The sequence below is a fragment of the Anas acuta genome, chromosome 2 (assembly GCF_963932015.1).
Source record: "Anas acuta chromosome 2, bAnaAcu1.1, whole genome shotgun sequence".
Taxonomy (NCBI): Eukaryota; Metazoa; Chordata; class Aves; order Anseriformes; family Anatidae; genus Anas; species Anas acuta.
Window position 1 is genome coordinate 46,973,946 of NC_088980.1, and position 16,895 is coordinate 46,990,840.

Consider the following 16,895-nt stretch of genomic DNA (forward strand, 5'->3'; position numbering starts at 1 on the left):
CTACTACTAACCCCAGGTCTCAGCAACAGTTACAGAGATAATCAGCAACTACATGCTATAACTCTAGTTCAGTTTCTATAATGGTAGTGTACCAAAGCCCTTTGTAGAACCTTGAAAAAAACTTGGGCCCAGACTCTAAAGGACATTTGAGTACCTAACTGATCCTTAAAAGAGATAAAAAATGTATAGATAGGATTTTAGTTCTTGGACACTGACAGATCTTTGTCTACAATATTTCCTAAATGTAAAGAAAATATTTTGCTGGCAAATAAAAGAGCTAAATGTTTCATGAAAAGAGCTGCATACTCTATCTTTCTAAACTGAAATATCTCCTAGACTAAAATATCCTACATAATTTCCTTTCCCTTAAGTAAAGAAGAAGCAAGGAAAACAGACAAACAAACACATACACAAAACACTGTTTCACTATTTGAAGAGAAGGTCCAATGCAAGGCCTGTACTTGCTTTGAGGTAAAAACTGAATCTTCAGTGAATGAGCTCATGAGAAGTTCACTCCTTGAGTTCCTCTGCTAAATAAGATTATGTATTAACGAAATACACCCTTTGTAACAATGATATTCAATGCAAATTAGTTTTAATTTATGGGTTAGTTGATTTATAGACTGTTTTAGCATAACCCACTTAGACTTACAAAAAGTACTTTGCTTTTCTACCCAATGACTGAAATGATCAAAATAATTTCTTTTTCTTCTGCCACATCTTCATCTTCTGAACATTTTAAAGGGGAGCTTATCACATTCCTTTTTGAACACCTAATAAAAACAGCTGTTGTATATGTAAAACAAGCAGGTAACCTTTTTCCACAAAGTGGTGGACTGCACATGGCAGTTGGGTTGCTTCAGAGCACATAGCAGAGGGTAGAGCTGCTGCTGAAGGTTCAGTTTGCTGGGAACATGCTGCTTTGCTGCCTTTTTACTTCAGAGTGATGATTATTGTGGCTCCACCTGCCTACAGCATACAGTATGCACTGTCCAGGATATCAGGTGAACATTTATCAGCAAGAAGGAAGGGTTAGGGGAGAGGTGACAACCTTCTAAGAGATTTTATGTTGTAACCAAAAGAAAAAAAAAAAAAAAAAGGACACGAAAAGAAGACACAGAACATTCGTAAGCTACCACATCTTAACGAAGAGCTGCAAGCAGATCTAAATGAAAACCCCAGACCTTGTAATTTCCCCGATCACCGTTGGGAGAGGGGCTTTCTGGTGGACAGAGGTAAAAGCTGGCTTGTGAAATCTGCTGTATTGTCAGAGCTCAGCAAGACAGATCCTAACGCAATTTGGAAAAACGTGCATTCCCTTTGTGGCAATCGGCTGGGGAGAGGCTGCCTCGTTTCGCTGCGCATCGCAGTCACCCGAGCGGAGACTCGTGGATCTGTCTCCTGCTTATCCATAGCCGAGCTGAGCACGGATCCCGGGCTCCGCCTTGGACGTGCCTGCGGGAGCGCCCCAGCCTTGGCCCCTAGCACCAGAAACTCAAGGTCACTTCCTTCCAAGCCCCGTGTGCTCAGAGCCGAGCCGGGACGGCTGGCACAACCCACAGCCTGCTGTCACCGTCCCGGCGGAGCGGAGCTCCCCAGCCGGTCTCTAGGGGTGCTCGGTCGGGAGTATCATCTCTACCTGCCCACTGTCAGGAAAGCTCCGCCCCCGACATTTCGGGAGCAGTTTGATATAGGCAGCTCGGGGCAAGCAGCGGGATCCCAGCTCGAAGCATCTGCCTATGCACGGAGCCCCTGACCCCTCCTTGGCCGCTCCTCGCTGAGCAGGACCCGAGCCGGCCGGTGGCCGGGGAGGACCCGCGCCGCTGCGGGCTCAACGCACCGGTGTCCCCCGCTCCGCAGTCCCTGCGACAGCTTCTCTAGGGGGGAGACAAGGACCTCTCCCACAAGGACCTCGCCCACAAGGACCTCCGAAGAGGCGGGATTTCTCCGGGAAGAGGAAACGGGATTTTGTTGTGTGACTTGGAGATGAGACAGGTATCTAGTGTGGGGTTGCTCCTTGGGCTCATGGCTCTCCCAGCGGCGCTAGGAGAGAGAAGCTCAGAAAGCCCTCCAAAACACAACCAGACCAGCTTTGAGATCGTCTCTTTCAAATGGGATCACGTCAAGGACCCTTATGTCATTGTTCTCTGGATCCTTGTGGCCAGCTTGGCCAAAATTGGTGAGTCCCACGTTATATATTAATTAATGCATACGTCCTCCTCCTTCCCCTTTTTCCCATCTACCACCACTGTAAATGAAGAAAGTTTATCATAAGTCCACTCACCACTTTGCAGGGGGTTTACTGTACTCTGTTCTGATTTCATAATACTGCCAGAACATAGTGCTTAGCAGTGTAATTTTCACCTTTCCCAGTCGGTGAAGTAGTTCATTTAAAATGCCTAGGACTCTGGCTTCTGTATCTGACTCCTTGCAAATCCTTGCATGCTTTGAAACCTTGCATCACTGTTGCTCTCCGGAAAAACTTTTTACAGACATGAAACAAGAATAGAGCTTAACTGCTTATACAATGCCTATTCCAGTTGACAATATGCTATCCTCCTAATTTTAATTGGTAGTTGTATTAGCTATTGTCATCACAAACAAAGACTGTAAATCCCACGTATGGGCGTAACTTTCTCTGTTTTGCGGAGCATTGTTGAAGTAGTGAAAGAGAATAAGAAAGTTTATTATCAGCTATTATCAGGTCATCTTTTGCAATATAAACCTTAGAATACATATAATTTTCTTCAAGAAAATAGAGTAATTGAAAAGCAAGGATGTAGACTAATTCAAATGTAGTATGAGTAAATTTATATGAATTGTGTAACTCTTGTGTTCTGAACACTGGAAGAGCTCCAAAAGCAATCTTATACTAACAGTGTTATTTGCTGAACTGGAAAAGTGGCTAATTGGAACGTATTTTATTTACATGATGCTGTTATCTTCAGTCATAGAATCATAGACTATCTGGAGTTGGAAGCGACCCACAAGGATCATTAACTCCAACTCTTGGCTCCACACATTACTACCTAAAATTTAAACCATATGTCTGAGAGTGGTGTCCGTCAGGCTTGGTGCTGTGACCACTCCCCTGGGGAACCTGTTCCAATGCCCATCCACACTCTCACCTGTTTCTAATATCCAGTCTGAATATCCCCTCATGCAGTTTCGTGTCATTCTGTTGGGTCCAATCACTGGTCAAAGACCATTTATCTTTTGTATTTAAACTAGACCACTGTCAGTTTGGCTGATACTTTCACTGTCATTTTCAAGTTTCAGTAAATCATTCCTAAAATAATTCTCAACTCAGAAGGCAAGATCAGCTGAAAATCATGCTAATTTATTGTACTTGTATTGTTAATACTAATCTGAGATACCAGAATTATATACCATGGATTTTGCAAATCACACAGAATGAAAGATATAAACAGGTCAGGTATGCTGTAGAGCATAAGCTAAATGCAGTCAGGCTTGGATAGAAAATGCTGTGTCCACATCCAAATAAACCCAAAAGAAACTTTTTTAAAAATTAAGAGAAAGTCTATTGTTAAGCATTTTTTTAGTGATACTTGCATCTTAGGTTTCTATTGCTTACCTATATACACATAAGCCAAATATCCTCATTTGAATCACTGTTGAATTACACCTACGGAATATTACAGATGATTGCTACATTATCTAGATTACATAAAAATACAGCTTTGATTTAATCGACTCTGACTGATTGGTTATATCAAGTAGAAAACTGGGGGTACCAGATACAGGAAAAACTAGTGACATTGTTGAGTCACTGTAAATTTGTGCTAATTAAGCTAATACACAGGTTGTTTGTTTGAACCTTCTTTTTGAGATACTCTTCTAAATTAGCGTTTGCTCTCTGTGTCATTAATGCTTTGCTGCATTCTATATGTAACAAAGTTATACAGAATAACATTAGTCCTGCACAGCTGTAGCAATTTTGTGGCAGAAACCCAATGCAGCTAACAGGACTGTTAGATTGTTCTATATTTAAATTGCAATGGCCTGGATTATGATTAGCCTGGATTAAGATGAGCCATTTTACTGTGAAATCCTCAGTATACCTATAAGTGCTTGATAAAGCACTAAGTGTTCTTGGAGTTCAGGAGCTGAATGTTGCTGGTTTTATTTTTAAATTATTTGCATTTATTTCGCAGTTACACAGAGCATGTTATTTACTAGTAAGTACTGTATCCATCATTTTCCCTCCCCAAGCTCTCAAGCCTCATACTCTTTTTTTTTTTTTTTTTTTCTTCACATATGTAATTACAAGTCTGTACAGCCTTGTACATTGTCTCTGAAGAAGCAGTGGACAACTGCTGTATTCCACTGAGGGCCTATGAATGACCCTGATTTCCCTCCCAGTCACAAATAAGATACAGATGATCAGAAATGTACACTCACTGCTCAACAGCTGATTGATGCAGAAAGTATAAAGTTGTTCATATAAGTCAATGAGAAAGGGAAATCAAATTGTGTTGGCCTTCTACCTGTCTGGGTGTGTCAAGGATTCTAGAAAGTATGCCAGAAATCTATCAGAAGATTTTGAAGGTCAAAAATGTTATGCAGGACCAAGAAGATCTATAAATTTAAAAAGCAGACAGAAAAGAGCTGGGGAAGAAAATATAGAATGTCTGCCTCTATGTCTCTTGATTTGTTACCTGAAGGAGGACAAATGTAGTGGAGTTAAAATGCTGTTTTTGTTCTGGATATTTCAGTAGGGGGAGTAGTTCTTATACATGAAAGCTCACATCTCCATGGCTACAGAGGACGAGAGAGATACATTACTGGTGGAGTGCTGACTGGCAATTGGGTTAGCAAAAAGTCTTCTGGGAATTGCAAACTGGGGGTGAAAGGAATATGAGAATACTTTGCCTTCGTTTGCATTACAATAATCTCAAATTTTCTGTTTCTTTTGTTTCATTTTCCCTAAAAGGAATGGTTCACTTTATAATGCTATAAGGCTTGATGTAGGGCTCCTTTAATAATAAATACTTGTGGCTCTTCTGGGACTTGTTATTCCTGTGCTGTACAGGAAGTAAATTTAGTGCTGTCAAAGTGTTCTGCATCAGAAACTATTTTATGTGAAATCTCATAAGCATATCAACTACACAAAAAGGTCCTGAGTGTTCTGGGTTTGGTGTGAAAGATGTATTCTTGTTTCCCTTTTTATAATTTTCATGTGAAGAATGAATCTTAAGTATTGCCACAAATAAAACTGGAAGAACAGTCTTCATACTGTTGGCTTTCATGCACTATAGGAAATCAACTAATTTTTGTGTTACTAGTACAAAACTTCTGATATATCACATTGTACTGTTTTGCATATTATAATTGATTTGATTTGACCATCTTCATTTGAAATGTTACAAGACTATTCTAAGGTACACAGTGTTCCACCTAATTATCTTTATTTCCTCTTGATAGGCTTTCTTATCACTACAAATGAGTATCCTTATGGGATAAGGCCAATAAACAACTCAAATCTGTAAAGCTAAGTCTGAAAAATATCTTATCTTCATGAAGAAGGTACATGAGGTTCATCTGAGAACCCTCCCAGTGGACTTCTTCCACTAGGCGTCCACATACTCGTACCTCAGTTCTCCAAATGGAACAAGCAATAGTAATAAAAGAAAACCATACACACATAGGTACATGTATGTGTTCATATTATAGACTAGGTTTTTTCCTACTGTAACTATGATGTTACGGAATGTAAGATTCTTTTAATTGACATACTTTTCAGTATAGTTCTAATTTAAGGTTAAAGACATATACATACTGACCAGCCTTGCACATGTTTTCTTAGTTCTCTTCATGTACTCTCCTACTTCTTTATATCTTAGTAGATCTTTGGTAGATTACTTCAAAATTACTTGAAAATAATCATTTAATAAACAGAAACATAGAAGATACCTTAATATACCTTAATCCACGGTTATTTGGAAAAAAATAAGGGGGGGGCGGGGGGAGGGAGGGATGTTATAGCTGGGGATAGCCACCACATGCTACTAATGCTAGTATTTTCAAAATGCTAGGAGGTAGAGAGAAAGTGTATTTATAATACATTTATATATAAATGTGTATTTATATTATTTATATTTATATTTCATTGGTGGTTAGGTTGGGTAACTTATAAAACTCATGGTTTATATCCTTTGGACTACTATAATATTTTTCCAAAGGACAGTTAATTGTTCATCCCAGAATAATAACAATTTAAAAAACCCAAAACATATAAAACTGAATAACAATTCATAAAACTGAATAACAACATTTGCTGCCTTCACCTCTGCCACCTAGACTATGGACCTCACTGGTCTAATCAGGACAGGTCTGCACAAAGAAACATCATCTCTTTGTTCATCACTGTAATTATCTCTGGCCATTTTGGTAAGCTTAAGCTAATTGCTACTGTGAAAATGCTGTTTCAATTTTTCTTCATCACTCTGTCCCATGTTTGCACAACTAGCAGTACCCATCTGAGAGATAAAGTGGTCTCGCTATGGCATCTGCCAGCTCCCTTAGCATTCTTGGGTGAATCCCATCAGGGCCCCTCCCCTTGGGATCCTGAACTTCACCATCTCATAGTCACTGCAGCCAAGGCAGCATTTGACCTTGAAATTTCCCCAAAGTTGCTTGTTGTTGAGTAGTCCAGCAAAGCACTTCTCATTGGCTTCTGTATCACTTGGAGAGGAAGCTATCATCAAAGTACCGTCGGAAACTCCTGGTTTGCTATGGCACCCTCCAACACTCCACTCATCCTTCCTATTTTGGAGTTAGTTTTTCTGCCCATTTAGCCCCCTGAACTTGATCAATGTGGATCAAATAAGTAAAAATGCTCCAGTTTCTGCATGTCCTGGTCCCTTTGTATGTTTCACACTTAACCTGAGAAAGAAGTATTTTGATAACACCAACATTCCTGTGGAGAATTTTAAGCATGTTGGGATGGGCTAGGGAAGAAACTGAAATGCAGGTCTAACAACCCACCTAATTAAAACTCCCGGGGCAACATTTTCTTTAAAGAAATCAATATTCTTACCTCTAAAGCAAATTGTCAAAACAAAAGCCCATTTGACTCTGAATTTCTCCTCCTGGCTGTTTAGTGGAAGGGAAAAGTTCATTTACTTAGATAAAGCAATTTATGGTATTCTTTTAATTAAATCAAAAACATGAAAATAGGTCCTCCATTGGCAATTCTGTGTGCTCATCTCTTGTAAATACAATTTTTTAGGAAGAAATGTTAAAGTTTGCTTAACAGAACTTTATTGTAAATATTTAGAAGAAAATGGAGTGAGAGACTCAAATAGTGAGGATATTGCAGAACTCTGCAAAGCACAGATTACTGGCCTTGTCATGATTGCAGAGCTTTTTAAAAGCTGTTTTGTAAGCAAGTGATAATATGAGAAAGGACTTTGCATTCTGACTAGGAAGACTGATCTTGGCTGCTTTCCCCCATATCCAGAAAAAGCACTCTAGGAACCTTCTGGTTTGCTTGTGACCTGCTGTGGCACCCTCCAACACCCCACTCATAATTTCTATTTTGGAGCTAGTATTTCTGTCTATTTAGCCCCCTGAGCTTGCTCAATGTGGATCAGATAAGCAAGTGTGAGAAATGGTGGGAGAGTGGATGACTTTGAACAGGAATGAGGAAGTAAGGCTACCTTCCCCCGTATCCAGAAAAACATAGCAAGGAAAAATATAACTTCTAATGTATGGATTGCTTTATTGTGATCTCAGTAGAAGTTGAAATAGGTTGTCATACTTTTAAAGGAAGCACATAAATTTTCTTCCTGGATATACCCTTTCATTAGCTATCTTAAAATGGCAAAGCAATTAGATAGAAATATTATAAATTTGTGCTGGCAACAGTGTCAAATAACTGGGATGCCTTCAATTAAGTAAGATGCTCTACTTCCTCTTGCAATGTTCTGTTTAGAATGCATGTGAGATAAAAATTAAGTAGTGTAAAATCCCTTCTAAGGAATTACCCTTTTTACACAACATTTCAGGTGGCTGAAAAGAACATTTCCATCACAGAATAATAGCTTAGTATTTCTAGTTCTAAGAACAATTTTGTAAGCCATGATTTGTAAATGGATGCCTATTTCCACATTTTTTTCCATTTTACACTTGTACCTTATTAATCTTTTTCCTGTCCTTTTTGCCTCCCTGAAACACACATCCTTCTTCCTCCTCCCCCCTCTTTCCCTCTCTCTCCTCTAAGTGTTGTGAGTCTCATGTCTTAATTATTTAGAGTAAGGAAGAAGATAACAGAACAGTATAATTCGGCAAGATTCAGATTACATCTCCCGAATAGCAAATGTACAGTGGCAACTTGTATGAGTTACATAAGAAAACAATGTCATTTTGAGAATGACCCTGAACCGAATACAGTTCAGGCATGCATACCTAAGAAAAGACCTCTGCCATCAATTACTTTCAAGCATCTGTGTGCAAAGTGCTTTGCATTCTCTGTGGAACAATGGAATCCTTTTAATACCCTAGTTTTAGGTTTGTTGAAACCATTGATTTACTGTCTTCGGAGCTATGGCCACTTATTGCTAAGGGTGGTCTACCAAACCCCAAAGCAATTGTAAATCTCTAGTGGTAATGCAGCAGACCATAGGCCTGCAAGTGTTAACTGCAAGTAGCAAGCCCTTTTAGATATACAAAAATTCTTCATGTGAAAGGCTTTGTGAGGTCACCTTTGTGTTTTGTTTTTTTTTTTGTAGTTTAGTGTGTTAGAGATGCTTAGTAGGGAAGCTGATATTGAAAATCCTCATTTATTATGATTTATGATTTATTTACTACTTGGATCCAGCAGTAAGAAAGTGGTATTTCCAGTTTTGAGTCATATCACCAGAAGACTATCAGAAGTCAGTGAGTTTCACCACCACAACTGAGACACAACACATCTTTTCCCCCTATTTTAATTACTGTGTTTTAATTACTGTGAAGTAATGGGATAATTGATAACTGAGTTGTTCTATATCTTCTTTCTATTGCAAGGTGAAGTGCTGTGTCCAAATTATTGAAGACTTTTTTTTTTTTTTTTTTTTTCAGCAGATTGTGGTTTTACTCATCTTTCTCTAGTAGTTCAGTTAAATTACTGTCCCAAAGAACTAAGGACTCTAATTATTATTTATCTAGTTAGGAATTAGCACCCATTTAGAATTACTGTCTTTTAAAAGTCTTTTTAAACTGCAGAGCATGGTTGGTTGGCTGTTTTGTAATAATTTGATTCCTTTTGTACAACAGCTTACAGAGTGTTCACCCCCATGAAAGGAGTGACTTGATACCCAGCTGGCTGCTATGTAAAGCACTGTAAAGTCATAAATACTGAAATTACAGGCTGACAAGAAAGAGCCAAGATGGAATGCAAGACCTCAGGTGGAAACACTTTTAATTAAGATACGAATATATAATATTTGTTCGTGGAAGAAGAAAGCTGAAGATATTCTGAAAGGTCTATGCAAAAGCAGGGTTTTTAAATAGACAAGTCTGTGGGTTTTCTCCTTCCAATACTTGAAAATAGAAGTAGTCATTCTGCATTCGCTAATAGAACACTGTGGGAGAAGGGGCAGGATGGAAGCTACAGATGAGAGTGCTATTATGTACGTTGCATAAAAGTGATGGAATTAGATTTTGAGGGGGGAGAGTTGGGCTGCTATTCAGAGGCAAGTCAGCAGGCTGGAGATAATGGGCTGACAGGAGTCTCATGCAGTTCAACATAAAGAATTGCAAACAACCACAGGCACCATTATGAGCTGGGAGACACCCAGCTGGAAAACAGCTTGGAAGAAAAGGACCTGGACACCAAGCTGAACAAGAGCTGGCAATGTGCACTTGCCACAAAGGAGGCAAAGTGCTGGAAGCAGGTCAAAGGAGGTGATACTTCCCCTCTACTCAGCACTAGTGAAGGTACCCCACAAGTACTCTGTACTTGGCTCCCCAGTAAGAAAGAGATGGATGAATATTGGAGAGAGTCCAACGCAGAGTGGGACCACAAAGATGATCAAGGAACTGGATCATCTCTCATATAAGGAAAGGTGGAGAGAGCTAGGACTATTTAGTCTAGAAAATAGAAGGCTCAGGGGGCATCTTGCCATCATATATAAAGATCTGAAGAGAGGGTGAAATGAGGACAGAGCCAGGCTCTCTACAGTGGTGTCTAGTGACAGTACTAGAGATAATGGGCACAGACTGGAAAACAAGAGGTTCTGTCTAAACATGAGGAAGCATTTCTTTACTGTGCATTGAAAGACTGAGTAATGGCAGAAGTTCCCAGACAGGTTGTGAGTCTCTGTCCTTGGAGCTATTCAAGTCACCTGGACATGGTCCTGGGGAAGCAGCTTCAGGTGGTCTTGCTTGAGCAGAGGGGTTGAAGCAGATGACCTCCAGAGATCCTTCCAAGTTTAACCATTCTGTGATTCTCTGAGGGAACATGAAAAAGAGTAGAAAATACACACAACTTTATATTCAACGTCTAACAAATTAGCGTATTAATTAATTTCTTAATTTATAATTTATGTTCTTTGTTATCATAAAGAAGATAAGTATTTGGCTGTAGTCCAGAAGGTTTTCTGTTAATGTTTTTCATTCATTGAAAGGATGTTTTTATACTGCCTGACATTTCTATAAATATGTCTATTAGTCATAGCCTCTTACCAGGAATTAGCAATATATATTTTTGTTTTAGACTCTGCTCTATAGGGCTTCAAGAGGGCAGCTTCTTCTTTTGGAAAATCTGTCTTTGGGGGGACTTATTCAGTCTCTCTACATGTTTGCCTGTGGATTGCAGTATATCTTAGAGGATACTACATTTTAGATGTGTAAAATGAACATGCATAGCAAGGCTTATTTTTTCCCAACAAGACATTTAATGGGTTAAATGAATAGGCAACATCACTCTGTTCTTTTCAGTGCTATGCTAAGTATTCCTTCAAATCAGAGAGCTACCTTTCTATCTGTTTCCAATAATCTTACAGATCTTAATTTTACCTGGGCCTTTTAAAGTGGGATTGTACATGTATACTTTCCAGTTGGTGCATTGCCGCTCATTTGTGCATGATTATATCTAACAGTTGTTGTTTTTTGTTTGTTTGTTGTTAATTATGGTGCAGCATAATTTTTTCCATAGTCACAGAAAATTTAAAGTGTTTTTCTATTTTAATATCTACTTTTATTCTACTTCTGTGTTCCACAACTTCTCATGTAGCAAACTCTTACAATTCAAGACAAGAAGAGTGAAAGACGTAAAACAAGGAAGATGGCAGCTCACTCAGGTCATTTGTTTGGGTGGTTGTCTAGCATTCACAATACAACCTGAAACTCATGCCCTGCAATTTTGGAAACTAACATTGCTGCGATGAGGTAAAAGTGTCTGGAAACAGAGGAATCATTTAAAAAAAAAAAAAAAAAAAAAAAAAAAGCACTCCTCATTCTTCCAATAGCTTTATTAGAAATAAAAAACACAGCAAATCCCGAAACAACACCTTTTTTTTTTTTTTTTTCCTTCACAGTCTGATAAATATGGCATTAAAGTCAATCATTGATAGATTTCTTGTAATTCACCTCGCCCACACCCACACAAGTTAATTCAATCAACTTTCAGACACTCTCTGGTCTCAGATGAGGTTATTACACTTCACATGAGAGTCTAAAAAAAGAGCTGTCACATTCATCACAGAGTGAATGGGAGTGGCAATTCATTAGTACATAATACATTAATCTTATTTACAACCTTATGTTCCTAACTGTTTCAGTAACAGAAGTACATTTTGTTTTCATGTCTTGAATGTTTGTACTGAAGAAAAAGGTAATTAAGTGAAAAGATAAAGCTTTTTACTCTGAGATAAAACTATTCATTCTAAGCACTCAATAAAACATCTTACTGCTTCAGTCTTTCCTAAGGAATACAACACAGTTTACCTTACTAAAAAGTGTAGTTTCCAAGGCATGTTCACTTGAATAATGCTGCTGATGTTTGAAAGTATGAGGATGTAAAAACAGCATGAGGAAGTATGAAGTTTCCTTCTGCTTATTGCGATTTAGAAGGAAAGATTAAAACCACTCCAAGGTAAACCTTAGAATTATAGGTAGAAATGCAACTTTTGTATGAAACTCTTATGTCAGGAAAGACCTACCTAAAAGTAAGGATGAATGTTCTATAGCTATATTTTTCCATTACTACCTTGTGTAGCATGCACATAATTGAGGAACCTGAACTGTTGAAAAGTAGACAAGTAGAATCTTGTCTATATGTGCATGTGCTAAATGTTTTATGCATGTTGTCCACTGATATAGTACAACAGTCAACAGTCACTACTAAGAGTGCTCACACTGTGGTCCCTAAAACAAAGTGTCTCTAACTAGGGGTTGAAAGAAGCTTGGTAAACAGCTCCATAATTTGGGAACTGCTTATCAGTTAGGAATATGACTAAAAACATGACATTTTATTTATCATTCAGTACAGTTTATGTCAATAGGCAGTGTTTTCTCCTAAAACTGATTCCAGCATTAGGAAAAAAATAATCTCCTCTAGAAAAGCTGAGATCTACCAAATTCACAACACATATAAAAAACATATGTAAATTTCTGAAATTATACCTGAGTCATAATCATGAAACTCTTGTTTTATTGAGCTGTTGGAATCTTTCCTCCAATATAAGACTGGCCTTTGAAGCCTTGCTGGGTCCACAGTAGAGTGTTTGCTTTCAGTGGAAACTAGCCAGGCATATTTTCTTTACCTTTCTCAGATCAAGTTTATTTTCAGTTTTAAAGACAAGCTTCTTGATATATGTGGTTTTTTATTTTATTTTATTTTTCTTTTTTGGTGGTCATCTGTACTAAATGTGGGTATCCTTAATTTTATTTAGTTTTCTAATGTAACCAGGAATATTTCTTCTGTAACCCCATGTTATTCCAGTTGTACTAATTATAACCTTGCCATGGTGAAATGTGAGGGGCAGGAAGCAAGGCAATCTACCAGGGCTCAAAGAAAGGTGCTTACTTATTCTATGATTTGGAGCACTCTTCATAGCTATTCCCCTTAGCCCTTGGTCTTTAATTATGTCCTTCATGTCTTTCCTAACAGGCAGCATGCCATGCCCTGCAAGATGCAGTGCTGGAGAAGAACAGTAAGTCCCTATATTAGGAGCAGTGCTGGGGAAGTACAGGAAGTCACAGAATCATGGAATCTTTAAGTTTAGAAAAGACCTCCAAGATCATCTCATCCAACCAATTGTCTACTAACATCATCCAGTAAACCATGTACCTAAACACCACATCCAATCTTTCCTTAAACACCCCCCAGGACTCCACCACCTCCCTGGGCAACTCGTTCCAATACCTGACCACTCTTTCCTAGAAGAAATGTCTGCTAATTTCAAAAATAAACCTCCCCCAGCACAACTTGAGGCCATTCCCTCTTGTCCTATCACTAATTATCTGGGAGAAGAGGCCGACCTCCAGATTCACACAACTTCCTTTCAGGTACTTGTAGAGAGCAATGAGGTCTACCCTGAGCATCCTCTTCTCCAGACTAAACAACCCCAGTTCCTTCAGCCATTCCTCATGGGACTTGTGTTCCAGACCCTTCACCAGCTTTGTAGGCCTTCTCTGGACGTGATCCAGGGCCTCAATGTCCTTCTTGTAGTGAGGAGCCCAAAACTGAACACAGTACTCAAGGTGTGGCCTCACCAGAGCAGAGTACAGGGGGGTGATCATCTCCCTAGTCCTTCCAGCTACACTGCTTCTGATCCAAGCCGGGATGCTGTTGGCCTTCTTGGCCACCTGGGCACACTGCCAGCTCATGTTCTGGTAACCATTGACCAATATCTTTCCAGTCACTCTGCCGCAGGCCTGTAGCACTAGTTGTTATGGCCAAAGTACAGGACCTGGCACTTAGCCATGTTGAACCTCATCCCATTGGCCTCTGCCCATTGATCCTACCTGTACTGGTCTGTCTGCAGGGCCTTCCTACCCTCTGGCAAAACAACACTTCCCCCCAATTTCATGTCCTCTGCAAACAAACTGAGGGTGCTCTCAATTCCCTCATCCAAATCATCAATAAAGGTATTAAAGAGGATGGGCCACAACACCAGTCCCTGGGGAACATCACTCATGACTAGTCACCAGCTGGATTTCACTCCATTCACCACCACTTTCTGGGCCTGGGCCTCCAGCCAGTTTTTAACCCAGCAAAGAGTGTACCTGTCCAAGTGTACTATGTCCTTGTATTAGAAGGAAATTTTCAGTGTCAACCTCCAATAGGGATTCATTAAGTTATTTCTTCATCTTCTCCTTTTTCTTGAACAATAGGAGTGAATCAAGGACAACTTTTTCTGTTGTGTGTTCAGGCTTTGGTAATTGTGCAATTTATCTTGACACCAGAACAACCATTTCCGTGTATTACTAGTAATCCATTTCTTTGCAGTTCTTTATCTGTATGAGCAAAAGCTGAAACATTCTCAGATGGAGACCTTTGTTTTAATTCATTTATCATGTTAAAGTAAAGGTCAAAAGGAAACATTTTTCTAAAATTCATAGAGCGAAATGAGTTAACTCAGCATTTCTTGGCATTTATATATTTCAGTCAGTTCTTCCCATGTTACTGGTATATAGTTTGGTATTTGAAAATATTAAGCTAGAAAAATTGCTTTCATTATCTGTCAGTGAAGGTCATTCTACTTCTGGAGTAATTGCAATATATAACTTTAATAGAAAGTAAATTCTGCTTTGTTTTCTTACTCCAAAAATACTTTATAAATTTGTAGTGTAAAATCAGCTGGAATGTTAGACCTCAAGCAATCTACTGAGTCAAAACAACCCTATTAGTCAGGTGATTACTGATAATTCTACTTGCAATTATTTCTGACCTGTTTGATTTGTTTGTATATACAGTAACTCTAGTATGTAATATTCTTCAGCTGTGTTTCTTTATTTTTGTATTCTGTTGGAATATTGCATACAGAGAGAACATCCTTAACACGGAAAAGTCATAGTAACCCTTAAATGAGATTAGTTTGTGAGGAATACTTACTTGAGCAAGAAGACTGTCTTTAAAACTTAATTCTAAAAGGTTTGCATAGGAAATGCATTTTTATGATACTTTCCCTGTCCTGTTTTATATCATGTACTCAAGGTTTTTCTAATGTGTACTTTGCTCTCGTTTTGAAATATTATTTTTGACTGTTCCCATTTATCATTTAGTGCCATTCTGTTCCATAAGGGCCAAATGCTACCACGGTTGCACTGCAGTGGGACTGTTCCTTAAAAAAAAAAAAAGACTATTTGGCATAATTATGATAATCTGTACCTGACTGCTTAAACTTCATTATGTTCTAAGTGCTTATAGAGGTAATGGTTGCTTACTCACACACTTCTTTGAATTTGACTTGGGGCTATCTTGTTATGCTATGACCTATCAGCTCAGGAACCTTGACCTGCATGTTGGTTGCACTTTTAATTGCTAATGTATTTTGGTAATTGTTCACGCACAGAGAACAGAGACCTAAAATCTCCTATTTAATGAGCTCATTACAATGCTATACACTTTTAAAATGTTAGTCATTACATATGTGACAAATAAAGCTTTCAGGGGCTGGATAAAACCAAACTCAAACCAGTTTATCTAAACAAGTTAAATATGAAGGACTTTGTGTCCTGCTTAGGAAAAATATGTCCAGGATCAAGTAGGAAAAGTATTAATACTCATGTTCATGTAGTGTATTTTAAGACAGCATCCAAGGACCTTTATCAAAAATGGCTTTTACTACTTGTTACTTGATACACAGATATTATAAAATATCACTGAAGTATTTCAATAACTTTTTCAATTTTGGCTAAATTTGATAAAAACCTAAGTATTGTCTTTTTTCTTTAAGTACTTTCTACTACCTGCATACAAACAATTCAAAAATTGATGAAAACTACCATGTTGAGAGCTCCACAGAACAGAACCTGAAAAACTATAAAACATGCTATCAGTCATCTGACCAGGAAAATAATACTGAGCGTACTCTGTTGACAAAGATTAAAAAGGCAATTACAAGTAATAATGATCAGCTTCAGCTATGTGGAGTCTGCTCAGACATTTCCTGGACAGACGAAAAAGGCAGTTCCTTTATGCTTTGAATCCTTGTTTGAACTTAACCACTCTCAGAAGACAATGAAAGACCTCTTTTTTTTTTTTTTTTTTTTCTTTCTTGATGTAGGCCTTAAATTTATCTAGTAATAAGACAATAGATAGATGAGTAACAGGGTGAGTAAAGGAATCATAGAATATCCAGAGTTGGAAGGGACCCACAAGGTCATGAAGTCCAGCTCCTGGATCCTCAGACGACCACACAAAAAATCAGACTTTGCCTGAGAGCGTTATCCAAACACTTCTTGGTGCTGTGACCACCTCCTTGGGGAGCCTGTTCTAGCGCTCGTCCACCCTCTCGGTGAAGAACCTTCTCGTGATATCCAGCTATCCAGCCTGGCCCTCCCCTTTTGCAGCTTCAAGCCATTCCCTCAGGTCCTATCAGTGGTCACCAGAAGGAAGAGATCAGCTCCTGCCTCTCCACTCCGCCTTGTGAGGAAGCTGTAGACTGCAATGAGGTCTCCCCTCAGTGTCCTCCAGGCTGAAAAACCAAGTGACTACAGCTGCTCTTTATATGTTCTCTCCTCCTTCACCATCTTTGTAGCCCTCCTTTGGACACTCTCTAACAGTTTTATATCTTTTCTATACTGTGGCAGCCAAAACTGCATGCAGTCCTCAACGTGAGGCCACACCAGCATAGAGTATAGCAGGACAATCACTTCCCTTGACTGTCTAGCAATGCCATGTTTGTTGCACCCCAGATTGGCCTTCCTAGTTGACAAGGCCA

The 16,895-nt window shown here is 38.9% G+C and overlaps 1 protein-coding gene across 2 annotated transcripts in view; it reads left to right on the top strand.

The window, feature by feature from the left end:
- Nucleotides 1-1,520: 1,520 nt before the first annotated feature.
- Nucleotides 1,521-16,895, top strand: part of SLC9A3 (solute carrier family 9 member A3) — a 48,848-nt gene continuing 33,473 nt past the window's right edge. Inside the window, exon 1 of one of the 2 annotated variants that reach the window (XM_068674652.1) lies at nt 1,521-2,179. In XM_068674652.1, coding sequence (XP_068530753.1) covers nt 1,987-2,179 — 193 coding nt within the window. In that variant the 5' untranslated portion in view covers nt 1,521-1,986. The remainder of the gene's footprint in view (nt 2,180-16,895) is intronic. The other variant, XM_068674651.1, reaches the window with a different exon arrangement.